This window comes from Hydra viridissima, unplaced genomic scaffold (genome assembly GCF_058129835.1).
Source record: "Hydra viridissima isolate aposymbiotic clone 2 unplaced genomic scaffold, HvirCarnegie_v1 scaffold_7, whole genome shotgun sequence".
Lineage (NCBI taxonomy): Eukaryota > Metazoa > Cnidaria > Hydrozoa > Anthoathecata > Hydridae > Hydra > Hydra viridissima.
The window spans coordinates 8,723,348-8,738,313 of record NW_028324306.1 but is presented as its reverse complement, the minus strand read 5'-3'; the positions used below and the strand labels follow the sequence as shown (position 1 = coordinate 8,738,313).

The 14,966-nt window shown below is 30.8% G+C and overlaps 1 protein-coding gene across 2 annotated transcripts; it reads right to left on the bottom strand.

Moving 5' to 3' along the window:
- Nucleotides 1–6,645: 6,645 nt before the first annotated feature.
- On the bottom strand, nucleotides 6,646–14,018 carry LOC149886006 (uncharacterized). Of its 2 annotated transcripts, XR_016454426.1 has the most exons (4): nucleotides 13,811–14,018; nucleotides 12,586–13,719; nucleotides 7,345–7,507; nucleotides 6,646–7,253 (listed from the first exon to the last, which is right to left on the bottom strand). XR_016454426.1 is itself a non-coding variant. In XM_090093882.1 (2 exons), exon 2 carries the CDS (start codon nucleotides 12,796–12,798, stop codon nucleotides 8,974–8,976), a length of 3,825 nt encoding a protein of 1,274 aa, XP_089950008.1. In that variant the 5' UTR covers nucleotides 12,799–13,719; nucleotides 13,811–13,953; the 3' UTR covers nucleotides 8,845–8,973. The 2 variants fall into 2 exon arrangements, 1 of the variants encoding a protein (XP_089950008.1); XM_090093882.1 differs by lacking the exons at nucleotides 6,646–7,253; nucleotides 7,345–7,507 and having other exon boundaries at nucleotides 8,845–13,719; nucleotides 13,811–13,953.
- Nucleotides 14,019–14,966: the final 948 nt, after the last annotated feature.

Sequence of the window (14,966 nt, the reverse complement as noted above, 5' to 3'; positions counted from 1 at the left end):
TGAAACAAAAGAAAACGTGTTTAGCCCTTTAAAATATTAATTATATCATAAATTAAAATAAAAATGCTAAAATTAATTATGTTAACTTAGTACTGGACAATTTGCGGGACAATTGCAGAACAGTGTACGGGACCTAACTTCACGCTATGGAAATATGTACTTACCTTCCGCAATATGCTTGACCCCTGAATCAGCGGTCTTGTTATACGATTATATAAATAAGTTGAATTTAATAAAAAGGCAGCGTATAAGTTAATATATGTATATATTATACGCTGTATATATAAAACTTTTTAATAATATTGGTCAAAACATGTTATTAAAAAGTTTATACGCTGCCATTTTATTAAATCTTTTAAATATCTGTGTGTCTGTGGCTCCAACAATAAGTCAACTTATTAAAATAAAACAAATTTATATTAGCAAATCTTTTTAAAGCATTCACTAATATAAAATCATTTAATTAGTAAAGATTAAAGTTATGAAGTTAATTTTTTAGTGTATTTTTAAAACTTATTGTTATGCGGACAAACATGGAAACATACTTAAACTTGAATTTTCTCAAAACATCTATAAAGCCGTGGGCAAGTTGTCGCAACTAAATGTTGTATGCGTGGTCAAGATTAGAGTGCGATCGCACGTCTTTCCCGACCAAGCCTGATAATATCATCAACCCAAATTAAAATAATAACTTTTGAATCATTTTTATTGTACATAAAAACACATGGATTGGATTCAGATTGAGTAAAATTCATTTCAATAAGACCATCTTTTAATAATTTGTACCAGTTTCTGCCGCTTTTTTTAAGACCATAGAGCGACTTATTCAACTTCCAAATAAATTCACTGTTAGCATGTTCATAGCCAGGTGGTTGTGAGACATAACTTTCACATTCTATTGGAGCATGTAATATGCACTTTTTGCATCCATTTGGTGTACGATTAGATTTTCATGTACAGATAGATTCATAATTATCCTTAACGATTCAATTCTAGCTGTGGGTGAAAATGTTTCAGAGTAATCTACTCCTTCAATTTGAGTGAAACCTTTTGCTACATATCAAGCTTTATATATTGGATTATCTGGTTCACCTTTCACTGAGTAAAGCCATTTACCTCCTATTAGGTTTTTACCTTTTGGCAAGGTAGTAAGGGTGTACGTAGCATTTTCATTTACAATTTTATTTCTTCATCCATCGCTTTCTTCCACTTATAGGCTTCTTCGCTTTGGATGGCATCACTGTAAGAAGTGGGTATTTTTACACAATAGCAGTAGTCAATATATTTAATGTAACCATTATTTTCAGAATTGTCAATAATGTAATCATCTAAATATTTTGGTGGTCTTCTAGTTCTTTCTGGGTTCCTACGGTTTTTAGTATGTTGTAGCTCGGTAGGTTGATGCTGATATTTTTGGTGTGAGTTTTCCATTTCATCTTCATCAATATCATTAGGTGTTATAAGTAGTAGTATACTAAATATGAAGTGCTTTCTCTGTCATATCCTATGAAATATCCAATTTTACTACGTGGATCCAACTTTATACTATCATTTTCATAGGGGTAACATATTGTTCCAAAGTTATGTAATTTGGAAAGGTTTGGCTTTGTCTTTGTTATAGTTCCATAAGGAGTGTTTTCAAGTCTACTACTATAACAACTATTTCTAACATAAGTTGCAGTCATTATGGCGTACACCCATAGATATTTTGGTAACTTTGATTCAATAAGCATGCATCTGGCAACATCAAACAAAGTTCGCCAGTTTTGTTCGGCATTACCATTTTAATGAGGAGAATATGGTGAAGTACGCTCATGCTTAATACAGTACTTTCTTAGTAGTTCTTGAAATTCCCTTGAAATATATTCACCTCCATTACCACTTCTAATTTGACTAACACGTCCAGATGGGTCAATCTCATCGCTTTTAAATGAGAAAGTCTTTACATTACCATATGGGGCAATGCCAATTAAAAACTTTTCTGTAGCATGTACCACATCTGACTTATGCTTTAAAAAAAAAGTGAATAAACATCCTTAATAATCATCAGTGAAAGTAATAACATATTTATGTCCTTTCTTTGCAATTGGCACAATTGGTCCAGCTAAATCAGTATATACTAACTTAAATGGATATGTTGCTCTAATATTAAGGTTCTCTGTTACATATATTTGTTTGCTTTCCTAAAGTACATGTTTCACAAAAATTACTTTTATTATTGGTAATCTTCATACCTTCAACAACTTTTTCTAATTTCTTCAAATCTGCGAAATTACAATGTCCTAATATTTTATGCCATGTATGAATGTTTTCTTTTCGAACTATACTTGTTGACGTTTTGAGTAGATAATATAATCTACCTTTTTGGTATATTGGAAATATTGTCCCATTTTTATCAATCAATTCTCCTTTATTACCTTTGAAGTTAACAGTTGCACCTTTTTGCGCAGCAGCTTGAATAAAAAATATACAATTGGGGTAACTTGGTATAAACAAAGTATTTTCTAGTTTAACTTGGACAACATCTCCATCCTCAGTAGTTAATTTTACTGAAATGGTTCCTCGTTTTTAGGCCACATTGTTAGTTTTTGTACCATCAGCCAACTCACTATAATGTTCTTCTGGTTTAAAATGTCCATCAATGTAAATAAAATATTTATTGATATTAATTAAATGAGTAGTTGCTCCGCAATCAACAAGAAATGATTCATTTTCAGATGAAAGTTGCAAATTTCCTTCATCAACTTTGAATACATAACTTTGATCAATATTTTGGTCTGTTAACTTTTTAGCTTTATCTTTTTCCTGTTGCTGTTTATGACAAGATTTGTCATTATGAGTGCTTGATTTACACAATTTGCACCATTTTCTTTCTTTGTTTTTATAACAATTTGTAGATTTGTGACCTGGAAGACCACATGTATAACATTTTGCAACATTTTTATTTTTAAATTTAATAATATTTTTCATAATACTGCTTATATTTAGTTCAGCCTGATTACTTCTTGAATTTTCAGTTTCTTCAAAGTTTCTAAGTGCTTGTTTAAATTTTTTAAAAACAATTAACAGTTTCTGATTGTGTTACAACCGCAATAAAAGATTTATACTCATTTGGTAATCCCCTTAAGACCATTGCTACAAGGAGTGAATCACTTACAATTTCGTCTGCAGATCTCAATACTGTTGCTGATGTTTCTGCTCTTATTATATAGTCGGTAATTGACTCCGAATTCAATTTTTGAAGCGTTGTAAGTTGATTGTATGTTATAATTCTTGGTTTGCTACAACCAGCATAGTGCTAAGTATAGAGAATGCTTCTCTTCCTTTATCTCGAGCATCTCTTATTACTGATGAAAGCGATCTCTCGTCTAGGTATTGAATAAGTTCTGCAAACGCTATAGCGTTTGCAGAACTTATTTACATATACATATTTACATATACATATACATTAAAAGATGATATTACTGGAACCCAAAGAGTCAATGACGATGAAAACGAATTATAATTCGTTTTCATCGTCATTGACTCTTTGGGTTCCAGTAATATCATCTTTTAATGTATATGTATATGTAAATATATATATACATAGGCGCTGGAACATAGGGTGCAGGATGGCAAGTGCCCACCCAACATTTCTGCACCGGGGGCAGAGAATATCTTCCCCCCCCCCCTCCAAAAAATCACATTCCGCGATTCAAAACAGCGATAATTTAATTATGTGTATATATATATATATATATATATATATATATATATATATATATATATATACACACACACACACACATATATATTTATATATATGTGTGTATATATATATATATATGTGTGTATATATATATGTGTATATATATATATATATATATATATATATATATATATATATATATATATATATATATATATATATATATATATACAGATATAAATATAAATATAAATCAATATTTTAAACTCTTTCTATATATATATATATATAATATATATATATATATATATATATATATATATATATATATATATATATATATATATATATATATATATATATATATACTTTTGACAGAAAGACTCAAAGCTCTTAGGTTATTGTAATCAAAAAAGTTTTTTAAATCTTTTAAATCTTTTAATTATAATTATAATTATAAATCGCTCTGTTTTGAAATTTATATATAATCAAAATAAATTTCCTAAACATCGAGCACTTTTCAACGAACAAGAGCATTGTATTATTTCAATACAACACTACATCAAACGATATAAACGCTCCACCAGTTGAGCACTCTACTCGAATTCGTCCACAAGATGGAGAAATTAAACTTGCAATACTCAATTAAAAATATCTCAATACCATCAGAGAAAGATTATATTTTACAATTACTGGCAAAGACCGAAACACTAATTAAAAGAATGAGATGGAAAGCGCTTTTTTTCATTAATAAACAATCGAATGAAAAAGATTCTCTCGATTACGTTAACTACGGTATTAATTCTTCTAAATGTCCTCCGCAAATTAAGGAAATGTGTGCTTTCGAAAACGATTTAATTAATCTTGTTAAAACTATCAAGTTTCGGAAAATCAACAACGTTTTTCAAGAAAAAATAGCGAACGATATAAAATCTATACGAACCTCGAAAAAAACTTTAACTCTAGCCGACAAAACATCAAACATGTACAAACTACCCAAAGAACAATACAATCATCTGCTTACTAATGCAATTACTTCCACGTATAAAAAGGCGGACCCTAAACTCAAAGATCAAGTAAATAAACAAGGTAAACAAATCCTAATTAACCATGATGTATACAATAAAATCGAAATTAACGGTACTGCAGATTGTTTCATAACCCTAAAAGACCATAAAGAGAACTTCCTAGATAATCCAACTGTTAGACTTATTAATCCTGCTAAAAATGAGATTGGAAGAATTTCAAAATCTATTTTATCCAACATCAATTCCGAGCTAAGAAAGAAACTACTTTTGAACCAATGGCAAAACACTCAAAATGTTATACATTGGTTTCAAACCATAAATGAAAAGCAATTCTGTAAGTTCTTAGTCTTTGATATTAATGATTTTTATCCATCAATTAATGAAAACCTACTAAAAAGCGCAATAACTTTTGCAGAGCAACATCTAACAATAAATAGCGAACAAAAGAGATTTATACACCATGCAAGGAAATCATTATTATTTAGCAATGCAACTGCTTGGATTAAGAAAAAGGGGGGATTATTTGACGTCACCATGGGGGCCTATGATGGCGCGGAGATTTGCGAATTAGTGGGAATTTTTATTTTGCATCAAATCTCGCAGTTTTATGAAAAAAGCACTTTCGGTATATATCGAGATGATGGATTAGCTATCTTTAGGAACAAAAGTGGTCAGGAAATGGAGAGAATAAAGAAACATTTTGTAAAAATTTTAAAAAATAACAATCTTCTTATCTCTATTAAATGCAATTTGAAAATAGTCAACTATCTCGATCTAACACTAAATCTTAACGATGGTTCTTTTCAACCATATCGCAAACCAGATGATATACTGAATTATATAAATACTAGTTCTAATCATCCACCGAGTGTAATAAAAAGTATTCCTAAAACTATTGAATTAAGATTATCAGCAGCATCGTCAAGTGAAGCTATTTTTAAAGAAAGTATTCCTCCTTATCAAGAAGCCTTGAAAAAATCGGGTTACAATTGTGAACTTGCGTACCATCCAAGTATAAAATCAACAAACGGCAACCATAAACGTAAGATAATTTGGTATAATCCTCCTTTCAGTGCAAATGTTGTTACAAAAATAGGTAAATGTTTTTTGAACCTCATCGACCTCCACTTCCCAGTTAACCACAGGCTTCGTAAAATATTTAATAGAAACACAATCAAAATTAGTTATTCTTGCATGCCAAATATAAAATCCATTATTAACTCTCACAACAAAAACATTTTGCAAGATGAGGCAAAAACTAATGAAATGAAATGCAACTGCACTGACAAATCGAAATGTCCAATGAACAACCGTTGCCTTTCCAACAACATCGTTTATCAGGCCACCGTATATTCGAACAATCCGGAATATAAAGAAAAAGTGTATATAGGACTTAGCGAAACATCTTTCAAAGCTCGGTATGCTAACCACTTAAAATCCTTTAATGCAGTTAGGTACAAGAACGATACAGAGCTGTCAAAGGAGGTATGGAAATTAAAAGAAAAAAACTTCACACCTTTTATCAGATGGAAAATTATTAAAAAATGCAAACCATACAACCCAGCATCAAGAGTTTGTAACCTTTGTTTGAACGAGAAGTTTCAAATTTTGATGTACAAAGGAGATAACCTACTTAATACAAGGAGTGAAATGGTCTCGAAGTGCAGGCACAAGAACAAGTTCCTTATTTCCTCATTTGATACCGAAGATTGATCCTGGTTCACTTCACTTCACTTTACGTTTACGTCACATTATACTTTTAAGATTTTGTTTCCATGGAGTCATTAGAACTCACGCCACCGTAATTATAAATGTAATTTTAACGTTTAATTTTGTAATATATGGCTGATGATTGCCGTTAGGCATGAAACTTAAAGTTCCATAATAAAAGTTTTTCTTTATCGTTTTTAATTATAATTATATATATATTGTGAGGGCGGCGGATTTTATTAATTTTTTATTTTTTATATTATTGATGTGATGATATAAAATGTGACTATGGTGGTTGGTTCTATGTAAGTGTAATGGTAGCGCAAATATAGAGAGAGATAGAATGTGAGGTAGGACTGTCAGTGTGTAACGCAGATGTGGTAAAAGCGCGATAGGAGCATCAGACTTTTTAAATAAAAATTGTTTACTCAAATAAAGCAATAATAAAAATATTTATAATGATAATATTGCCTTACTTAAAATGAAAGCAAAAGTAAAAATACTTACGACTGATTTTTCTTCTCTTACTTATTTTTCTTAATCAATATTCTCAATTATTTCTCAACAATATATATATTCTCTTAATATCAACTCATACAAATAACAATACATTAATACTTATAACAACGCAAATTGAAAACTACTCAAATACATTTCCTTACCAAATCCTTCTCATAAGTTCCTCTTTAAATTGTCCATAAATTCTTTTCATTAAATTCTCTTTAAAAATCTTCAAAAATCCTTTTCTCATAAATTCTCTTTTAAAATCTCTTAAAACTCTTTTAAATTCTTTTCTCATAAATCCTCTTTTAAAATCTCTTAAAATTCTTTTAAATCCTTTTTTCATAAATCCTCTTAAAATCTCTTAAAACTCTTTTAAATCCTTTTCTCATAAATCCTCTTAAAATCTCTTAAAACTTTTTCTTTCTCTTAAAATCCTTTTTTAAAACTCTCTTTAAAACTCTTCATCAAAATTTTCCGAAAACATCTCTCTAAAGAGAGGTCTCAAGAAAATCTACTCAAAAAATCTCCCCCAAAAGAAAACATAAAAATCTCTCCCTAAAGATTTTCTCAACCGTTCCTTTTCTATCTGTCCGCAGGTGTTATTTTGAATCATCGTCCAGACAATAGATTTCTTTTTTTCTTCAAGTTCGTTCAGTACTTTAGTTTCAACTTCTGAGTCATGGTATTCTTTAAAACAAGTTTTACTAGTTTTCTTTTTATTAGTCTTTATATCAGAGTGGCTACAGAACTTTCTAGAACTTTACTAATTAAAATCATATCATTGTGTTACAATTCGTGTTTGCGAAACAGTTTTAATCATTTATGGTGTGACTTATTCATTTTTCATGTTATTAGACATGTGTGTCCACCTGGTGTTTTTTGGTTGACTTACTCTTTTCCTCGTTCGAATGTAGCGTGTTTGAGTCGGGTAAAACTTAAAGACAATGTTTACAATTTTCTTCATCTTCCCTCCTCACATAGCTCCATTCTTCGAAAAAAATCGTCCCTTGATTTTTGACTACAGGGTTAGTTCTTGCATGTGGTATGTGTGTACTGTTTATCGTATTGATTATTAAGATCTAACTTTTCGAGATTTGAAGTTGGTATTATTGCTCTTCTATTCGTGTAGGCTTCGAGATTTGGAATTCTCATTGTCTGTCTTCTATTCGTGCAGGTTTCGTGAATATTTGAGTAAACTTGATTTGCGTTTTCAATGTTTTAAACCGTGTAAATATATTCTTAAATACTCCAATAATATAGCGTCGTGCATATACTTCAATTACATATACTTCAATTTCATATACTTCAATTACATATACTTCAATTACATATACTTCAATTACATATACTTCAATTACATATACTTCAATTACATATACTTCAATTACATATACTTCAATTACATATACTTCAGTTACATATACTTCAATTACATATACTTCAATAAATTTCTTAATAATACAATGAAAATATATTACCCCTTACAGATACTTAAATGTAAATCTTGAAAACATAATGTAAAAAATGGAAAAAAGAAAATAGACAAATCATCTCAAAAATAAAATGGCGTAGGCACTGAGTAGCAAGGGCTAAAACCTGAAAAAGTGCCTTGAGAAAAGTTAAGTTTTTAAAAAAGGTGAAATGCAAAACTTGATTAACTGATTTAAACCTAGATGCTGCATTTCACACAAAATACGTTTGATCGTCATAGTCATTGATATCGATATCGTTGTTGTCGTAGTTGTCGTCGTTGTCGTATCATGATAAATCATCTTAAGTCATCATCTTAAGTCATCTTCATCTTTATCAATCATCATCATCATCATCATCATCATCATCATCATCATCATCATCATCATCATCATCATCATCATCATCATCATCATCATCATCATCATCATCATCATCATCATCATCATCATCATCATCATAATTAAAAGTTATCAAATTATCAAATTAAACGTTTTAAATCGCTCACATGGGTAGGGTTCGCGAATCTCCCTATGCGTTATCCAAGCGCATGTTACCCGTAATACCTTTTATTTACTTTCCTTGAAATTCGTTTACCTTTTTGGTAAACCCGGAACAAAATAGTAAAATGATTATGTTATTTGTTATTAATTCTACTTTGTTTAGCTTTTGATCGTATTCTTGCGTTTTATCTATTGATGCTCTTGCTTTTCCATTAACCTTTGTCGGTGTTTTGAATATAATAGCCTGGGGATCTTTACTTTCGTTGTTCGTTACTTTACTTAATGCATTATAATCATTCATAAAACGTTGTATTTTTGTAGTCGAGTACTGCTTAGATAATGGTGACTCAAAAATAATATTCTCTTGATAAGAGTTAGTGATTATATAATTCCTTATACTTGGTATTTTGAGAAAGATTGGGAACTGTAAAATGCTTGAGGAGCACGAAGTTTGGATTTCGAAGAGAGCTTTAAACTTATTTTCTACCTTGTTAACGTGTTCATTGATAAGTCGTTTAGTCATGTTAAAATTATATATTGGTTCATGATCGGTGGTTTTCGCACAAAGAAGAAATATTAGAATGAATAAAAGGAGTTGTAAAAGTAGAGCTGTCATAGTGAGGCTTCTACTTTCCTTATACGGCTCAGAAAAATGGAATGAACAATTGAATGGCATGTTATTGGGTGGAAAGTGGGGTAGCTGATCTGAAGTAATGTTCTTTAGAGTTAGAGGATGAAGCTTTTTCACTGGTTCAGAAGTATACTCTAAATCTTTGAAGAGTCTCCATTTTGTAGGGAACACATTTGCATCTTTGAGGATTCTGATATCATGATTATTATTAACTTTTAACTGAGTTGTGCCTTGGTTTTCTGAACTTGTACTAAAGTCTTTTAGAGAACTTAAATTCATTTGGTTAGAGATACCGCTCTCTCTATGTTCTTCTATAGTAGTACAATACTCTTCATCAGTTGATGGATTCAAAGTATCATTGTTAAAAGGTGTTTCAATAATTCCCTGCTGATCTTCGTTGCCATCATTATAATTACCGTTTTCTGATTGAATTTTAATCTCTAACTCAGTTCTGCTACTTAAGTCGTTGTTGCTTTCATTAAGGTAGTCTAATGCTTTTAACATTGGGAAAATATTAATATGTCCTTGATTTTTGTAACATAAATTTGGTATTTGAATCAGTGTTTGATCAACTAAAAGCTGCTGCTTTGATTTATCTTCTAAGATAATATTTTCCTCTAACTGATATGGGCCATCATTAATTTCTAAAGATAGCTTGTTTTCTTTAAAGTCTATAATCCCATTGTACTCTGTGAGGAAGTCTTTGCCAAGTATGACATCATAGTTGAGATTCTTAATGACATATGTTTTAAACCGGTATGTATGCTTCTCAATTTCGAACTCTAAGGTAAACATTCCCTTTATGGACAGTGTTTGACCGTTGGCAGAAGTAACTCGTGGTAAGTCACTTTTTTGTAGGGTTACATTGTTTCCAGCATTCTTAAGCATTTTGTATAGGTCATAACTTATAGCAGTGATAGCTGCTCCAGTGTCGATTAGTATTCTTGTCCAATCATTGCATACCTTTCCCCATATGTTAAGATTAGTTGTTTGAGGCACAGTTTTCTTTTTAGATATTTGGTCCGTATCTTGATCAAACATAGGTTCTTGACTTAAATCTACCAATCTAACTGGTATGATTGTCTCTTCTAGTATCTCTTTCTTTTGGTTGGAATTGACCAAATCGTTTACTTCCTCGTTGTTTTCTGGCGTAAACTGTTGGTATGTAACAAAATCTTCTATCTCAGCTTTAGAGGTATCAACTGGTAATTCGGAGCAACAATTGGTAATGATTTCATCAGTGTAATTTTGGTCAACTCTTATAATACTTTCGATGTCTGGTGGATCGATAATCACACTTGCTTCATCTTGTACAACTTCTGGATTTTCGTATGTGAAGTTTTTCATATTTTGGGGCTCATGATTTATTGTACTAAGATATTCCTTGTTGTTTACTTCTTCTTTTGGTTGTGAAAAAGACTTTTGTTCCATCATATGTTGTGACAAATATCGAACCTGATCTCGTAGATTGCTTAGTTCATGGGTGATCCGTTCACAAAAGTTCTCAATCTCGTGACGTTTGCAGTTGTTCTCATCTTCATATGAAGGGTTCAGAGGAGTATAATCTAGCCTATAATATGACATATGATCTCTCTCTGGTGTATTATAGTAATAATCGGTGTTGGTTTCATATGGATAACTATCATCAAAAGTTTGTATCTGGTTGTTTGTATAAGACTTGTATCCGAAATCATAACTGTCATCCCAAAGGTAATCTTCAACATCATCATATTCAAAGGTCATGTCGTCATCATATTCGAAATCATTCTCCTGATGTTCAGCAATACTATCTACGCCTAGCGTTCGAATTGATATATCATTTCTTTGACTTTCATGGGTACCTGTTCGTGTATTTTGAACGTTATTCCACTTGTTATTTTGTGGTCTTGGTTTTACATAATTATCCTTATAAGTTTGTTGTGGATTATTTGAGGTAATGGATCTCCAATTTCGGTTATTCGAATCGGGTTGAACGTATTTATTGCCCATGTTTCTGCTCTGGTTATCAAAATTTCGTGGAGTCCAGTTTCTATTGTTTCTCCATTGCGGTTGTTGCGTAAAGTTTTTCCTGTACAGATACTGCGAGTTGTTACTTTGTGGAATCCTGGGATCTTGATATTCTTGTCTGCATTGTCTTGCCAAATGTCCCGTCTTATTGCATATAAAGCAGGTTGGTTGATTTACTGTAGCTGGGTTATAATCCTGATTTTGGCCAAAGTTACTATTATTTTGCCTCCGTAGTCCAACCTTTAACTTTCTGATTTCCTCTTTAAGCCTTGCAACTTCTCTAGTCGCATTTTCTGGATTAGCTAAATTCGCAGGTGTTGCACTATAAGCAGCCACGGGTGGTGTGTCGCTATCGGCAAAAGATACAGTGTTATGCTTAGCAGACTGGTTTTGTAATTTTGTCATTGTTTTTATCACGGTTTCGACTATGCGAGCATCATCATCAGCGTTAACTGAATTATTCACTCTAGCGATTCTGACTGCTTGTGTGTATGTTTCTGGTTGGCTTAAAAGAAGTTTTCTCTTTAAATTAGAATTAACTCCTTGAATAAAAAGATCTCTTTTCGTTTCTTCCGAAACTTTTAATTCTTGCGACAGCTTCTCTAAACTTGCTATAAAGTGTTCAAGCCCTTTTTCTCCTTCTTTTAGTCCATAAAGTTGGGTTTTCTTAATCCAAATACGTTCTGGTGGTTCATACTCATTCTGAAAAGCTTGTTGTATTAATTGTAAATCTTGCCTTATTTTGTTTGGAAGGGATTCATAAAATATCGAAGCAGATTTGTTTAAGCAAAGTGGAAAAGCGCAAAGTTGTTCATTATTGTCCCATTTGTTAAATGTGGCAGTTCTCTTAAATTGAAGAAAAAATTCTTTGATATCGTCATCTGGTCCTCCATTAAACTGTGGTAAACTAGCCTTATCGATTGTTGGTCTTAATGAGGTTGTAATCTTTTCTAACCAATTAAGAGTGTTTCTCTCATCTTTTTGTCTAACCAAAGAAGCTTCGGCTTCTTGTTTTGCCGTGGAATTTAATAGTTTTCTGACAACCTTTTCTATCTTCTTTTCACTTATAATTTTATCAATATACTCATCTCGCCTATCATTTTCCTCGTGTCCTAGAGAGTCTCGATCAAAATTATCTATTGGTAAAACTTCAATGTCGGGTGTGATACAGTTGGGTGCAGATGGTGTTTTTGAGTAAAATAGTGGTATAACATTAGGATTATTGTTGTTATGTGGTGAACCTGAATGACTCGCCATAATTTTTTTTTTTTTTTTTTTTTGATGTTGAGAAAAATGCTTTAAATGTTTTCAAAAATGGGCCTCCGTTTGTTTGAAAAATTTCTTTCTATTCTTTTCTTCTCTTAAACAAAATTTTTTTTTGATGTTTTTTTTTTCTTCGCCTTTTGTTTCAGAAATAATTTATTTAAATGTTTGAAAATAGTTAATAATGAAAGAGTCTAAAGTGTGAACCGTGCAAATATCTCACTGATTTATGAAGAAATGAGTGAATTAAGTTGATCTCGGTAGGAACCTCCAGTGTGAGGGCGGCGGATTTTTTTTAATGAATCTTATTTTATTTTAATGTTAATGGATGATGATTATTAAATGTGACTGTGGTGATGAAAGCAGCGATGTGACTGCGGTGGTTGGTTCTATGTAAGTGTAATGGTAGCGCAAATATAGAGAGAGATAGAATGTGAGGTAGGACTGTCAGTGTGTAACGCAGATGTGGTAAAAGCGCGATAGGAGCATCAGACTTTTTAAATAAAAATTGTTTACTCAAATAAAGCAATAATAAAAATATTTATAATGATAATATTGCCTTACTTAAAATGAAAGCAAAAGTAAAAATACTTACGACTGATTTTTCTTCTCTTACTTATTTTTCTTAATCAATATTCTCAATTATTTCTCAACAATATATATATTCTCTTAATATCAACTCATACAAATAACAATACATTAATACTTATAACAACGCAAATTGAAAACTACTCAAATACATTTCCTTACCAAATCCTTCTCATAAGTTCCTCTTTAAATTGTCCATAAATTCTTTTCATTAAATTCTCTTTAAAAATCTTCAAAAATCCTTTTCTCATAAATTCTCTTTTAAAATCTCTTAAAACTCTTTTAAATTCTTTTCTCATAAATCCTCTTTTAAAATCTCTTAAAATTCTTTTAAATCCTTTTTTCATAAATCCTCTTAAAATCTCTTAAAACTCTTTTAAATCCTTTTCTCATAAATCCTCTTAAAATCTCTTAAAACTTTTTCTTTCTCTTAAAATCCTTTTTTAAAACTCTCTTTAAAACTCTTCATCAAAATTTTCCGAAAACATCTCTCTAAAGAGAGGTCTCAAGAAAATCTACTCAAAAAATCTCCCCCAAAAGAAAACATAAAAATCTCTCCCTAAAGATTTTCTCAACCGTTCCTTTTCTATCTGTCCGCAGGTGTTATTTTGAATCATCGTCCAGACAATAGATTTCTTTTTTTCTTCAAGTTCGTTCAGTACTTTAGTTTCAACTTCTGAGTCATGGTATTCTTTAAAACAAGTTTTACTAGTTTTCTTTTTATTAGTCTTTATATCAGAGTGGCTACAGAACTTTCTAGAACTTTACTAATTAAAATCATATCATTGTGTTACAATTCGTGTTTGCGAAACAGTTTTAATCATTTATGGTGTGACTTATTCATTTTTCATGTTATTAGACATGTGTGTCCACCTGGTGTTTTTTGGTTGACTTACTCTTTTCCTCGTTCGAATGTAGCGTGTTTGAGTCGGGTAAAACTTAAAGACAATGTTTACAATTTTCTTCATCTTCCCTCCTCACAATATATATATATATATATATATATATATATATATATATATATATATATATATATATATATATATATATATATATATATATACACACACACACACACACACACACACACACACACACACACACACACACACACACACACACATATATATTTATATATATGTGTGTGTGTATATATATATATGTGTGTATATTTAATATATGAACTTCAATAAATACGAATTCTCTCAATACTAATTTTTTATTTTATCTAAGAAATTTTCGCTAGATTATTGATACTAGCATCTTCAGCTTTAATTACAAATATTATTAAATTAAATTACAAACAAACATTAACGGTAATGTCACTTTTTAATGGCTTCTTTAAACTTCGCTTTAGTTGGGCTTCTTTAATATTTCGTAGGTATAAAAAGTATGGCGTCCAGAATTGCGTTTTTACATATTGACCGTCATCTAAACTCATACCTCCATTTTTAGGTCCGCATTTGTTGAACTGAATTTCGATTGCCTCTCGAACTTTTCTTTCAAATTTTTTGGGTTCTATATTTAGCGTCTTTACTTGATCCCATTTTATATTACCTGAACATTTAATTTTA